This window comes from Caretta caretta, chromosome 1, assembly GCF_965140235.1.
Source record: "Caretta caretta isolate rCarCar2 chromosome 1, rCarCar1.hap1, whole genome shotgun sequence".
NCBI lineage: Eukaryota > Metazoa > Chordata > Testudines > Cheloniidae > Caretta > Caretta caretta.
The window spans coordinates 265,005,965-265,021,552 of record NC_134206.1 but is presented as its reverse complement, the minus strand read 5'-3'; the positions used below and the strand labels follow the sequence as shown (position 1 = coordinate 265,021,552).

The window sequence follows — 15,588 nt, the reverse complement described above, 5'->3', positions numbered from 1 at the left end:
AAGCAGTAAAAAAACATTGCATCAGTCAGAGGAGAGTTAACAGGGCAACATTCTGCCATAACCAGACATTGGTGACAAAAAGCTGTATCACAGGACACCTGCCATGCGACCAAAAGTCCTCTATATTGAGGAAGTTCCACACCAGTTCACTCACTGAGATATCAAGTCATAGCAAGGTTTTCTGGCAAGACACTGTTCAAATTTGCACATGGCGCTTGGTTATGGACCTTTCAACCAGTGGTGAGCTGGAGCCGGTTCGCACCGGTTCACTGGAACCGGTTGTTAAATTTAGAAACCCTTTTAGAACCGGTTGTCGGGACAACAACTTCTAAAAGGGCTTCTAAATTTAACAACCAGCCAAAAGTGGCACCTTTGGCACCGACTCTGTGGGGGCTCCGGGGCTGGAGCATCCACGGGGAAAATTTGGTGGGTGCAGAGCACCCACTGGCAGCTCCCCGCCCGGTCCCAGCTCACCTCACCTCCGCTCCACCTCCGCCTCCTCCCCTGAATGTGCCACCCCGCTCTGCTTCTCCGCCCCCGCCCTCCCACCGGCTTCCCGCGAATCAGCTGTTCACGCGGGAAGCCTGGGAGGGCTGAGAAGCAAGCAGCGGCTTCGCGCTCAGGCCCAGGGAGGCGGAGGTGGAGCGGAGGTGAGCTGGGGAGGGGGGGAGCAAGGAGGCCCGCCCGCGCCGCAGCAGGTAACCCGGGGGGCACGCAGGGGAACCGCTCCCCACCCCACCTCACCTCCGCCTCCCTGGGCCTGAGCACAAAGCCACCTGCTTCTCAGCCCTCCCTGGCTTCCCGCATGAACAGCTGATTCGCGGGAAACCTGGGGTGCGGAGAAGCAGAGCGGGGCGGCGTGTTCAGAGGAGGAGGCGGAGTGGAGGTGAGGTGAGCTGGGGCTGGGGCTGGGCGTGGGTGGGGAGCTGCTGGTGGGTGCTCTGCACCCACCAAATTTTCCCCGTGGGTGCTCCAGCCCTGGAGCACCCAGGAAGTCGGTGCCTAAGGTGCCACTTTTGATGTGATCGGTGTGGGGAGCGGCCACTCCCCCTGCCCCCCCCCAGCTACACTCCCATGCCCCTAGAAGCCAGAGGGACCTGCCGAATGCTTCCTGGGAGCTGCCCCAGGTAAGCACCGCCGGGACTCCCCACCTCGCCCCCTGGCAGGTGGCTCCTAGGGGCGGAGCGCAGTGGGCACCCACTACGGTGGCCCACGAGACCCTCCTGCCTGGTTCTGGGGGAAGTCAGGGGACAGGGGTGGATGGGGCAGGGGTCCTGGGGGGGGGACGTCAAGGAACGCGGGGGGTTGGATGGGGCAGGAGTCCCGGGGGCGGGGGTGGGCCACGAGCCCCTCGTGGGGTGAGGAGGGAACTGGTTGTTAAGATTTTGGCAGCTCATCACTGCTTTCAACCCCCAGCACTGCACACACTGGGGGCTAGATGAACCAGATCACTTGATGGTTGATGGGGGAAGTTTTGACTGGTTGGATGAGCTGAGCCAGTTTCTCATTGACTGGGTGAACTAGGCAAGTTGCCAGCTCTGCAATATTTCCAGCCAGTAGGGTATATAGCAGATTAATAAACTACATTCCTTTAAGAGGTTTACTTATTCTCTAACTTTTGACATAGCATTTATTTAACCTTAGGAAGATTCAGTTTTTATTTTCTGTGAATTTTGAGGGATAACTTCAAGTGTTTAGTTCCAAACACTTTCCTGAAACTTTTAGCAATTTAAATTTTTGCACTAGCAGGAAATAAAGCCTGAGATACCAAATGCAAATACTTAAACATTTACTTATAGGAGAAGTAAAGATTCTTAACAGATTCAGAAATGAAATTATAATATATAAGATTTATAACATTTCATAATATTATGTTTTTGTTAACAGGCTGTAAAGCAGGATTGAGAGTAAAAGATGACACCAATTATCTCCAAGTCCAGTAATACATGGTTTTTAACTTTCCCTTTCAGTAAATTTCAATGAAATGGGGAAAAAAATATATGTTTTTGGGTAGGAGAGAGAAAACAGTTACTACTAGCACAGGTCAACAAATGAGCCAAAATGTTTATGAAAATCTTTTAGGCTGAAATTCAAAATGTTGATGAAATTTTCCATTGAAATTTCTTATTTTAAAATTTTTCAATCAACTCTATAACTGGTCAAAAATAGACTGACATTTTCACAAAAATGTTTTCAGTGTTTTTAATTTATTTTTTCCAATTTTGTCAAAATTTCAAATGTCTAACCAGCATAAATTATTGCCAATTTATGCCAAGTAACAATAAATATTTCCTGTCTTAGATTTATTGCACACTCAACCCTGGCCCAGGATTTTCAGGATCTATAAAGAGATTCAAAAACAGAGAGAGACTCTGTCTTGGGAATGCTTTTCATGCTTCTGGGGAAGATCACACTTTTCAGGATCAGACACAGACAGGGAGAAATTCCCCACATTTATATGGTGTCATATTGCAGTGTGAGGTATTATGGGATTTTTATGCCTTCCTCTGAAGTATTCAGTATTAGCCACTATTGGAGAAAGAATACTCTACCACAATGATGTGCAAACAGTCACGCCACTCCCCGCAACCAATTAATGGAATCTGTCTGCACCCAACCTCCATTACTTCACAGCCAAGACTTCCTCAGCAGCAGGCTGCTTCTGCCTTGCAGGCAGGCTGCACCACTAAGGCAGGACCAACACCTGCCCCTCTGCCCCGCCCCCCTTGGGTTTTCAGGGTGGGGCAAGGCACGTGCGACAGTCTCTGGGGGTGGAGCCAGCGCTGGGCGTGGAGGCTGCCAGGAGTGGAAACCAGTGCAGCACACTGACCCACAGGCTGGGTGGCCCACAGAGGTGAGTCAGAGGATGGAGGTGGCACTCCCTCCCCAGCCCCTGTGGGGGCTGGCCCATGCCCCACTATGCAGGGCTGGCACAAGCCGCCTGGTGTTGCCGCTCAGCCCCCTGAATGTTCCTCCACACACCCCCTGGGGGGGGGGGCGTGCCCCACAGTTTGCGAACCACTGCACTACCAGACTGATGGCCCACTGTTCTGTTAACCTACATCAATTCTTGTGTTCTTCCTGTATTTACTATACCAGACTTTTTTTTCTGATTTTAGACTTCCTATTCATTTACAAAATAAGATCAACATTTTTAATTTTCTAAAAAGAATATCCAGAAAGGAGTGAGGTGAAAGAGAGAGAAAAAGCACAAGAAGAGTCTAACAAAAAGGAAGCTCCAATCCCATCAACAATCCACCATATCTTTAAAGTGGCAGTATTTTATTCACTAAGGATTGGGGAAAACCAGCTTGTATACAGTAAACACTGATCAAATCTTTCACTACAAAATTTATCCCTGAATCCCCAACTTGCTTATTTTTTTATTTATTTATTTTTAGGTTTAAGAAAGTTTCGTATTCTCTTTCCTCCAGTCATGTTTAATTATTGATCACATGGGTGTTGCACAGCTTGGTACAGTCTGGAAAACACAGGCATGCCGGAAATAAGTACTGAAAGCTCCATTCTCACTTGGATTTCTGATTATGGCTAAAACCAATAACTACCAAAAATCTGACAAGGAAAAGCCTGTTCTCACATGATTTCCAGAGTGAAGACGTTCAGATAAACTTCAAATACACGTCTGAACTTTTGGGGGCTTAATTCTCATTAAACCTTTGTAAATTGTGATATTACCCCTGAAGATGTTATTAACTTGCATAAAGCATACCCAACTGTGTGTGTCTCGCCCCATCCCTCTCCCAACACGCTTTTTCACTACTCTTGCACCGTTTACCAAGTCTAAGATGTCAGGGTCAGGGAGGGAACCCCATTTCCATACAGCCAGGATCTGGAAATTTGAGAGGAAGCCCCATATCTCTTTGCACAGACCACTTACCATCACCAAAAAGCTGTAGAATGGCAAGATCTACCTGACGCTTCCAGCCCGAGTCCTTTTGGATGGCAATGCCATAGCCAGTAGAGGCAAAAACCTTCCCACTACCAATCGTTACCAGCTTGCACCCTTCGTCTCTGCCAGCCATGTAGTTTAGCACTGCTGCGTCATAAATGAATGCATCCAATTTCCTGCCGGGGTGCAAGAAAAAGGGAGAATACAGTAAAGAAAAGATCTGTGTGAGTTCAGATCATTGCACATAACTGAAAGGAACTGCTGATACCAAGAACAGTGTTAACTAAGTAAGGATGGGAGGAACTCGTCCAGATAGAATACTGTAAATTGACTCCTGAACCTTCAACAGGAACTGAAATCTGAGACGAGAATCTTTTTTGAATTTGAGTTAGATTAGATAAGGACTCATCTCTCTCTCCCTGACATCCAGCATGGTCTCCAAAGAGGCAGTGTGAAGGAACATTAGAACAGAAGTCTATTACAGGGTCAAGGCTGAATGAAGAGGAAGCTGAAGGGACGTTTATGTTCAAAATAATATCTTGAATTTATATAGTGCCTTTCACCCCAAAGGATCCTAAAGTACTTTACTGAATACATAAATACCGCACAACAAATTAGGACTTGAAGTAAGGAAGAAAGCCATTTCCACTGATGATGTGATTTAGCTAAGCAGAATGTAATTATTCAGATTATATTTGGTCAGGACCCTGAATTTAACTCCTATGTTACTGTGAAAAATCCCATAGGATCTTTAACTGTGACAAGTGGTTAGGAAAGCAGTCTTACGTCTCACCATGAAGACAGTAGCTTTAGCGTTACAGTGCCTTGCTAGCAGAACACGGCGAAAAACGAGTTCAGTACAGACTCAGAGGAATCACCAACGCTGACGCTATATAATGACATGCTAGGGTGGATACACTCGAGAGATGGCAGGTAGCAGAGCAGTCTGTTGGGAGCCCCTCTCTGCATCCCAGTAAAATAATCTTTCTTTTTTTCTTTTTTCTTTTTTTGTCATGTACAAGGGGGAGCAACTAGGGAAAATACCTGAACAGGAATTTGGATCTTCCAAATAATCAGATAGCTGAGGAGTAAATCCTACCACTAAATATGAACTGAACCACTTTTAACAGAGGACAAAAGACCTTCCATTTCCCACATACGTTCACAGCCACCTCATCGTTCTAATCCACTGTAAGTAGATTTCCAGGATGGCCAGTATCCCAGTACATGTGCCTATCTAGAGTGAAGTCTGTCTCAGGGCATTTATGTGTCAGGGATGACATCTCTTCTGAACGGAGTACATTTCTAGGATGACATCTATCTCAGGGCATATATATTTCCTGGATGATGCCTATCCTGACATGTATATTTCTAGGGATGGCATCCAGAAACAGTATAGTCATTTGTAATGGGCTACGCTCCCCTGAGCCTAGCAAATAGGTTAGAAATGTTCAGTCAATCTAAAAATTAAATTGGCTGAACATCCCTTAGTGCTTCAGAATAAACCTTATCAGTGGGTGCTGAGCCTTGCAAGCCAGAGTGAGGCTCAAGGATCTTTTTTGCACCGGGTGGGGCCCTGAAAACTAGAGGGAAGTTTAACAAGGCGGAGGGGCTTTATTCATACAGAGACCTGTAAACTAGATAGGGCTTCTACCTAGCTCTCGGAGGGGAGCATAGTGACTGGTACACCTAAACAAGTTGTTCAGAGCACATACTTTTTCCAATGAATGTTTCCCTCTCTGTTTTCCAAATTATCTATGAAGAGACTCTGATTTTCACAGATCTGTTCAGGATTCAAAAGATTTTGACAGGCACTTTATGCAAGATTTTCTACCCTATGGGTCATTCGCAAACTATTTGCTTCGACTATATGCCTTCCACTATACAATATTCATTACTGCCATACTGGCGTGTGACTTATCAATCAAGTCACATGGTATTGCTTCTGCTCCCTGGTTGACTTCATCTTTTATGAAACAGAGGAGGGAAATCAAAGAAATTTCAAGATGATTGTACAAACACTTCTGGAGCAAACTTTGGCCCCACCCTGCAAGCTGCTCTGCATAAGGCTCTGCTTGCATGGAGCAGCTTGAGGCTCTGGGTACTAACAAGTATTCACAAGATTTTCTCCTTCCGCAAATATTCTTACAAGCAAACAAAAATCACTTGTACAAATGTTAGAGGAAAACTGACAAAAACAGTTGCAAATAGCATCAAGGCCAAATCACTCTGGCAGTTGTCATGGTGGATGTCACCTTTGCAATAAATCATGGAGAATGATCCTCAAAGCACCAGACACACAGGAAAAGAAGCCAAGCTCATGGTATGGACAAGTTTGGAAGGAGAAGGCCTCACCCAGTCTTCAGCGAGAATAGGGCATCGTCCACCCCCCTCTGGTTGAACTTCACCATGTAGCTATGCATTTCAGGGTAGTTGTTGCGAATGTTCCTCTCTGTGCTGCCATTGGGAACCGTCCCAAAGCGGAAAGGGGGCGAGAAGTCGTTAGGTTTCTGGAACTAGAAAGGCACAGAAAGAAAATTCCTCAGAATCTTTCAGCTATAAGCAGTAGTTTGCATAAAAAAACCCACTTTACTGAGATAGAAAACATCCGTAGTGATGTCGAAGTTAGCCCCAATCTTCTTTTAAGGTTGAGTGGATATTTTTTTAAAAGAAATTAAATACTCCCCTACTTCCAAACATAACAGCGTCTGGCTGGTGCCTAAGTACCAGGAAGCAAAACTTATCCATCTAGTTTCACTTTCCAACCTGAAAGAAGTGCAAAAAATAACCGACCATCATGAAGGAAAAAGGTAAGTTAGATTTTTTTAAATCCTTTATTTAAAAAAAAAAAATACCCTAGTGCATGGGTTAGGAACAAAGGTCAGAAAGGATTTTCAGTAAATACAATATATCATTTTTATCCTGACTGTATCACTTCATTTCCAAAAATATATATATTTTTCAACTTCTGTGCTTCCTGGGGCAGGAAGAACTGCAATAATAATGAGGAAAGGCTCTTCTCACAACATTTCCACCTCCAGTTTGGCAAACTATGAGTTTGCTTTCTGCTTTTGGGCATGTCTCCCGACTCAACAGCCCACTTCTGCTGAAGGTATGCCCCTCACTAATAACAACTGATGGCTGAGACAGGGATGGTGGAAGTAAACCTCCAAACCTTTTACTGCTTACAAGAAATACACTCACCGTAAAACTCCCCCATGACTGCAAGGCAATAAGACTTTATATGCCACTTGCTTAACTCAAGTCACAATCAATGCTCTCTGGAGTTTTATGAGCAGTAAAATTTACCACTGCCAATTATCAAGACTCCTTAAAATCCATACAACAGGGAGACAGGAAGAAGCACAGAAAATTGCAAGCGAGGAACCTAATAAAAGTAGTAAAGAAAAAATAAATCATGCATTTATTAGTCAAGTCCTTGGTGCTGCAGAAAGGTATTTTGCATGGCACTCCCCGTTTAGTACCATCTTTTGATCGTCCATTTTGGGGGTCATGAGAGGCAAGTTCAGATCTTGGTGTAATGACCAAACCTGACCAGATATTGTTGAGAAAACAGACTGGCTGGTGTGTGAGTATACATGTGTGTGTGTACCACTGCCCTCTACTGCATGGAATATGTCAGATACAGGATGTGTGTGCAACACTGCACTCTACTGCACAGAATACATTCTATACACTGGTTGTGCTAGCAGAACTTTTCTTTTAGGTTGCAACCGGCCAGCATTTGTGTTTGTGTGCACCTGCATGTGCCATTCCCCTTAGTGGCAGGAATACATCACACCTATTTATACGTATGCATCGGACCCCTCTGCTGTCTAAGCTAGGGAATCTTTTCCCTTTAGTTATGATGAGATGGACTGGCTGCTGTGTGTGAGAGAGAGAGAAAGATAATGAATGCATCCACCATTGCTCCTCAGCGGATGGGAAATGTCAGATCTGGTTCCCAAAACACAGGCTGACACTTAAGAAAAAATGCATCTCAGAACCTGGAGTCCCTCCCAATGGGAGCAGACAAACTTGGAACGATCAAAAATTGTAATAAGAGCAAACCTTGGTAGGAAAAAAATCACTGCAGTGTGTTCAAGTTATTATTATTAAACCTCATCTTGGTTACAGTGGTGACCCAGGGCCAACCAAGCATGGGGCTCCATTGTGTTAAGTGCTGTACAAACACTGAGTAGCAGACAGTCCCTGTCCCAAAGAACTTACCATTTAAATAGACCAGACAGACACCGTGTAGGGGAGAAGGGGTCTAGCACACACAGGCTGAGAGAACAGTGTCATGGCAGCAGACAGGCTAGTGCCACCATTTATTTTTGTGGGGTGGAGTTAGTTAAGAGAGGATCAGCTAAATGAAAAGAGAAGAGAGGGGGAGGGGACATTGAAGGGAAGGGAGTGATGGTGGACAGGGCAAGGGAGAAGAAGGGCAGGTGTGGAGTGAAGAGGTTAGGAGGGAGAGGGAAAGGGTTGGAGCAAACAGCCAATCAAAACAGGGCAGAGAAAGTCCAGTCAAAACTGTAGCAAGTTCTCCAAATGTCTGAAGGTCCCTGGTCTGGCTGCTTCCACGGCTGTTCCTCCTACCAGCTGGAGTCTGGCTGGTTCCTCTCTGCAGTTTTCCCACAAGGCCACATAGCAGTAGGGAAGGGAGTCACCACCTGGGTCTTAGTGCCCCCCTAGAATGTGTGTGTGGGGGGGGGGTCTCCCTTGCACAGTTTTGTGTGCAGGGGGAGGAGTGCTGGGGGAAGGGGTAGCTCTGGCGGGGCCCCATTTTACCCACTCCCCAAAGTGCAGCAATCCTTGCGCCTGGGCTGTTTCTGCAGCTGCTCCTACCGGCTGGAGTTAAAAGGAATACAGTCAGATTTCATTACCATGTAAAGTGGTGTAGAATAAAAACATGATCCCTGAGCCACCTAGTGCTCCCCACCACTGATCAGGGACCAGATTAAGACCAGCCACCATACCTCATTCTCAATCTCCTAAGCCAAAAATGCTCCTAGTGAAGGAAACTATCTTTCCCTACAAATGGAAAAGATTGGCCCTAGAAACTGTAGCTGGTAAGAATGGCTGTTATGAAATCTATGCCCAGGTATTTCACTACCATCCCTTTAAAAAGAACAACAAACCCATTCTCATTGTTCAATGGAAGGCAAATATGCAGATGCACCTTAGAATATACACCCCCCACCACTATGCACACTGCAGCCCTGCGAAGAGTGAGATTAGAAATTATATGCAAGGATCCATAACAGTACCCAGACCCAGAGATCCTTGGCTCTAAAGCTTGACAGGAACACACATAAATATTCATCCCCAGACTCCTGGCTTTATGTTCATAACACTGACAAGAACCGATGCCCAGCTGCCACTCAACAGTCCATGGGCCCCAAGAGAGAAGGAAGAGGCTGGGGAAAGGAGAAAATTCCTTACCCTCTGAGAAATGGTCATATAGTTTCATTTTTCAAGGGAAGATAGCCCTGAAAGAACCCCATTTCTGTCCTTTTCACTAGGGATTGGAGAACACCCTGGCTCACTACGGGAGTACAATGCCCACTGTGCTTTAAGTTTGAAAGAGCCTGGAGCAGCAGGATCAAGCAGAGCATTTCTGCTTGCTTCTATTGCTCCCAAAATGCAACAATTAGTGGAAGAGCAGGATGACCACTTACTCCCCCAGAAAATGCCAGCACTGCGTATTGGGGGAAGGAATGTGCCTCCTGCTGGTCCATCAAAGATGCAGAACTGGGGATCTAGGCTGTCAGCCTTCACTGGGAGAGCCAAAAGAGGGACGCAGGATGCCAGCTGCTGCTACAGTTTTTAACAAGGGGAGCAGGCTTCCTAGCTGCCACTGAAAGAACCAAAGGTGGGGAGTGGGCTTCCCTCCCCAGCTGCCCAGAAGATGCCAACCCAGGGAAGGCAAAGCGGGCTACTGGGCCTCCCCAGGAGAAGACAAGAAAGGATGGGTACTGGCTGAGACTTGCTGGAGGAGCATTATGTGGAGAGGGTCACTGCTGGGGGTGAGGGGGGGTTACGGGAGAGGGGACGCTCATTAGATATGGATTCAGAAATTAAATGTGGATGCTTGTGTAAAGCATCAGGATCTAAATCCCACATCCCTAAGCTGCTCCCTCTTCACACATTTTAAATACCCCTTCTACAAACACCCAGGGGCACAGCTACTCTGCCCGGGCTCCCAGGCACCCACAAACAACGTCCACATGTGGGCTACAGAGTGACAGTAACTCCTCTCCCTTCCTTACAGGGAAGGGGATGAGGGACAGGTGGAGTAACAACACAAGTCGAGGAACAATTTCCCTATGTGGTGAGTTACAGGGGAGCGGACAAAGGGAATGCACATATGGAGTGTGTGTGTGTGGTGGAGGTGTCGGGGGGAGGCACTGTATTGGTCTATCTGGATAGAGTAGCATATGAGTGCTTTTGTCCAAAAGTGTTTCACTGTGGTTCTGGCTGAATCTGTGTGTGCATTTCTGTGGCAATGTACATTAGAAGCCGAACAGCCACTCCTCATTCATATTCCTCTTCCTCCCATTGAAAGTGAGAAGTAGTAAATCAAAACCTTGCCGTGACTTCGGGAAGGCATGATCCCCTCAGGGACTGAGATCTTATCAGTGCTCAGGGGGGTTAAACAAACACTATGCCCAGGGCTGGCAGTCAACCACAGCTGAGAGTCTCACTCCCTGCTCCCCCCACACTCCTCCATGAAAGCTTTCAGCAGCAGTGCATTAAGCAACGTGTCTGGCAGTGGAATCTTATGAGCAATTTGGAGCCATGCCACACAAAAGACTAGGCTATGCTGTTTTCAGCTGTTTGGATATCAGTTTGCATAATGAAACAGGTGATAGTTTCCCCCCCATTCAGACAGCTGGGATTGGCAGGGATAAGGGGGAAAGAGGGTAGCTAATTGGCCACAATTAACTTGAGATTAAAATATATATATATTGTCCATCGCCAAACGGTTCCCAGAGAAAAGTGCATCTGCACATGGTTGTCTGTACGTTACAGGCATTGTCTACACCAGAAATAGCTACACTGGCCAACACCCCTAATGGAGAGGCAGCGCAAACCAGAAACAGAGTTCTGTTGCTGGTACAGCTTAAATTTGTTCCCTGAATTGAATAAACTATGCCAGCAAAAAGACCTTTTTTTTGCTGCTGTAAGTGCATCTACTCTGGAGATTTTGCCAGCATAGCTATGTCAGTCAGAGGTGGTAAAAAAAAAATCACACCCACGACCAACCTCACTACGCCAACGAAACATTGAAGTGTACACCAGGCCACAGTGTGTCCAATGCCATGTGCTGTACGTGGGGATGTGTTATGGCACCTGTGAGAGAGACTGAGGCAAGGCATGTGTGTATGCGTGACAGAGAACAAAAGACTGTGTGAGATGCTGTGTGTGTGCGGCATGTGATGTGTATGTGCATGAACCTGTGCTCGGGTATGTATGTGTAAGAATGAGAAAGAGAGAGAGATTTCATTTTCCACATGTTGCCCAAGATAATTCATCTTAGAATCATAGAATAACAGAGTTGGAAGGGACCTCTGGAGGTCATCTAGTCCAACCCCTGCCCAGAGCAAGACCAATCCCAACTAAATCATCCCAGCCAGGGCTTTGTCAAGCCTGACCTTAAAAACTTCTAAGGAAGGGGATTCCACCACCTCCCTAGGTAACGCATTCTTCACCACCCTCCTAGTGAAAAAGTTTTTCCTAATATCCAACCTAAATCTACCCCACTGCAACTTGAGACCATTACTCCTTGTCCTGTCATCTGCTATCACTGAGAATAGTCTAGATCCATCCTCTTTGGATCCACCTTTCAGGTACTTAAAAGCAGCTATCAAATCCCTCCTCATTCTTCTCTTCTGTAGACTAAACAATCCCAGTTCCCTCAGCCTCTCCTCATAAGTCATGTGTTCCAGACCCCTAATCATTTTTGTTGCCCTTCACTGGACTCTCTCCAATTTCTCCACATCCTTCTTGTAGTGTGGGGCCCAAAACTGGACACAGTACTCCAGATGAGGCCTCACCAGTGTCGAATGGAGGGGAATGATCACGTCCCTCGACCTGCTGGCAATGCCCCTACTTATACACCCCAAAATGCCATTGGCCTTCTTGGCAACAAGGGCACACTGTTGACTCATATCCAGATTCTCGTCCACTGTCACCCCTAGGTCCTTCTCTGCAGAACTGCTGCCCAGCCATTCGGTCCCTAGTCTGTAGCGGTGCATTAGATTCTTCCGTCCTAAGTGCAGGACTCTGCACTTCTCCTTCTTGAACCTCATCAGATTTTTTTGGTCCAATCCTCCAATTTGTCTAGGTCCCTATGTATCCTATCCCTACCCTCCAGCATATCTACCACGCCTCCCAGTTTAGTATCATCCGCAAACTTGCTGAGGGTGCAATCCACACCATCCTCCAGATCATTAATGAAGATATTGAACAAAACCGACCCCAGGACCGACCCTTGGGGCACTCCGCTAGATACCGGCTAGACATAGATACTAGACATAGAGCCATTGATCACTACCCGTTGAGCCCGACAATCTAGCCAACTTTCTACCCACCTTGTAGTGCATCCATCCAGCCCATACTTCTTTAACTTGCTGACAAGAATACTGTGGGAGAACGTGTCAAAAGCTTTGCTACAGTCGAGGAATAACACGTCCACTGCTTTCCCTTCATCCACAGAACCAGTTATCTCATCATAGAAGGCAATTAGATTAGTCAGGCATGACTTTCCCTTGGTGAATCCATGCTGACTGTTCCTGATCACTTTCCTCTCCTCTAAGTGCTTCAGAATTGAGTCCTTGAGGACATGCTCCATGATTTTTCCGGGGACTGAGGTGTGGCTGACTGGTCTGTAGTTCCCAGGATCCTCCTTCTTCCCTTTTTTAAAGATGGGCACTACATTAGCCTTTTTCCAGTCTTCCGGGACGTCCCCCGATCGCCATGATTTTTCAAAGACAATGGCCAATGGCTCTGCAATCACATCCGCCAATTCCTTTAGCACTCTCGGATGCAATGCATCTGGCCCCAAGGACTTGTGCACGTCCAGTTTTTCTAAATAGTCCCGAACCACTTCTTCCTTCACAGAGGGCTGGCCACCTCCTTCCCATGCTGTGCTGCCCAGTGCAGTAGTCTGGGAGCTGACCTTGTTCGTGGAGACAGAGGCAAAAAAAGCATTGAGTACATTAGCTTTTTCCACATCCTCTGTCACGAGGTTGCCTCCCTCATTCAGTAAGGGGCCCACACTTTCTTTGGCTTTCTTCTTATTGCCAACATACCTGAAGAAACCCTTCTTGTTACTCTTAACATCCCTCGCTAGCTGCAACTCCAGGTGTGATTTAGCCTTCCTGATTTCATTCTTACATGCCTGAGCAATATTTATATACTCATCCCTGGTCATTTGTCCAATCTTCCCCTTCTTGTAAGCCGCTTTTTTGTGTTTAAGATCAGCAAGGATTTCACTGTTAAGCCAAGCTGGTCGCCTGCCATATTTACTATTCTTTCTACACATCGGGATGGTTTGTCCCTGTAACCTCAATAAGGATTCTTTAAAATACAGCCAGCTCTCCTGGACTCCTTTCCCCCTCATGTTATTCTCCCAGGGGATCTTACCCATCAGTTCCCTGAGGGAGTCAAAGTCTGCTTTTCTGAAGTCCAGGGTCCGTATTCTGCTGCTTTCCTTTCTTCCTTGTGTCAGGATCCTGAACTCGACCATCTCATGGTGACTGCCTCCCAGGTTCCCATCCACTTTTGCTTCCCCTACTAATTCTTCCCGGTTTCTGAGCAGCAGGTCAAGAAGAGCTCTGCCCCTAGTTGGTTCCTCCAGCACTTGCACCAGGAAATTGTCCCCTACAGTTTCCAAAAACTTCCTGGATTGTCTGTGCACCGCTGTATTGCTCTCCCAGCAGATATCAGGATGATTGAAGTCGCCCCTGAGAACCAGGGTGTGCGATCTAGTAGCTTCTGCGAGTTGCCGGAAGAAAGCCTCGTCCACCTCATCCCCCTGGTCCGGTGGTCTATAGCAGACTCCCACCATAACATCACCCTTGTTGCTCACGCTTCTAAACTTAATCCAGAGACTCTCAGGTTTTTCTGCAGTTTCATACTTGAGCTCTGAGCAGTCATACTGCTCCCTTACATACAGTGCAACTCCCCCACCTTTTCTGGCCTCCCTGTCCTTCCTGAACAGTTTATACCCATCCATGACAGTACTCCAGTCATGCGAGTTATCCCACCAAGTCTCTGTTATTCCAATCACATCATAATTCCCTGACTTTGCCAGGACCCCCAGTTCTCCCTGCTTGTTTCACAGGCTTTGTGCATTTGTATATAGGCACGTGAGATAACCCGCTGATCGCCCCTCGTTCTCAGTATGAGGCAGGAGCCCTCCCCTCTCACATGCTCCTGCTCGTGCTTCCTCCCGGTATCCCGCTTTCCCACTTACCTCAGGGCTTTGGTCTCCTTCCCCCGGTGAACCTAGTTTAAAGCCCTCCTCACTAGGTTAGCCAGCCTGCTCGCGAAGATGCTCTTCCCTCTCTTCGTTAAGTGGAGCCCGTCTCTGCCTAGCACTCCTTCTTGGAACACCATCCCATGGTCAAAGAATCCAAAGCCTTCTCTCCGACACCACCTGCGTAGCCATTCATTGACTTCCACGATTCGACGATCCCTACCCCGGCCTTTTCCTTCCACGGGGAGGATGGACGAGAACACCACTTGTGCCTCATACTCCTTTATCCTCCTTCCCAGAGCCACGTAGTCTGCAGTGATCCGCTCAAGGTCATTCTTGGCAGTATCATTGGTGCCCACGTGGAAAAGCAGGAAGGGGTAGTGGTCCGAGGGCTTGATGAGTCTCGGCAGACTCTCCATCACATCGCGAATCTTAGCCCCTGGCAAGCAACAGACTTCTCTGTTTTCCTGGTCAGGGCGGCAGATAGATGACTCAGTCCCCCTGAGGAGAGAGTCCCCGACCACCACCACCCGCCTCCTTCTCTTGGGAGTGGTGGTCATGGAACCCCCAACCTTAAGACAGTGCATCTCATGCCTTTCAACTGGTGGAGTCTCCTTCTGCTCCCTTCCCCCAGATGTATCATCTGGGCCACTCCCCGCAATGGTACCTGTGGAGAGAACATGAAAACGGTTACTTACCTGTATCTGCATTGCTGGTACATGGACGTTTCCCCTTCTTTTTCTGGAGGTCACATGTTGCCAAATTAAGTGTCTGAAGGTATCCAGCCACGTGCTCAGTGAACCAGAAGTTGCTGTGTGGCTTTTCCCCAGCATTGAGCTTCTCCTAGAAATTAGAGCTCGAAAAGACCCACTCGGTGATCTAGTCCATCCGCTGGCCTGGGCAGGGCTGTTCCTGACAGTACGTTTTCGAGTGCTTTGTCCAGTCTAGTTTTACATGTCCCACAGGACAGGACTTCCATCACTTATCTTGGAAAATGGCTTCACAGCTTAACAGAGCTCAGTCTTAGGAAATCGTTCCTAATAATCAGCCTACATTTTTCCTTTCTGAATCTCATCTCGTTACTCCTGCCTATATCACTGTTTCCCACGCGAGGTGAGCCCCCACGTGGCTTATGTTTGGTTGATTCACATGATGCACTAGGTCTCCGCATCATCCCCACCTGGGACCA

General features: G+C 47.1%; 1 protein-coding gene across 5 annotated transcripts in view; it reads right to left on the bottom strand.

Annotated features, from left to right (window-relative positions):
• Positions 1–15,588, bottom strand: part of GRIN2B (glutamate ionotropic receptor NMDA type subunit 2B) — a 285,971-nt gene that overhangs the window by 17,781 nt on the left and 252,602 nt on the right. For all 5 annotated transcript variants that reach the window (XM_075124250.1, XM_048835352.2, XM_048835354.2 and 2 more), the window contains 2 exons: positions 6,266–6,426; positions 3,899–4,086 (listed from right to left, as the gene is read on the bottom strand). In XM_075124250.1, coding sequence (XP_074980351.1) covers positions 3,899–4,086; positions 6,266–6,426 — 349 coding nt within the window. The remainder of the gene's footprint in view (positions 1–3,898; positions 4,087–6,265; positions 6,427–15,588) is intronic.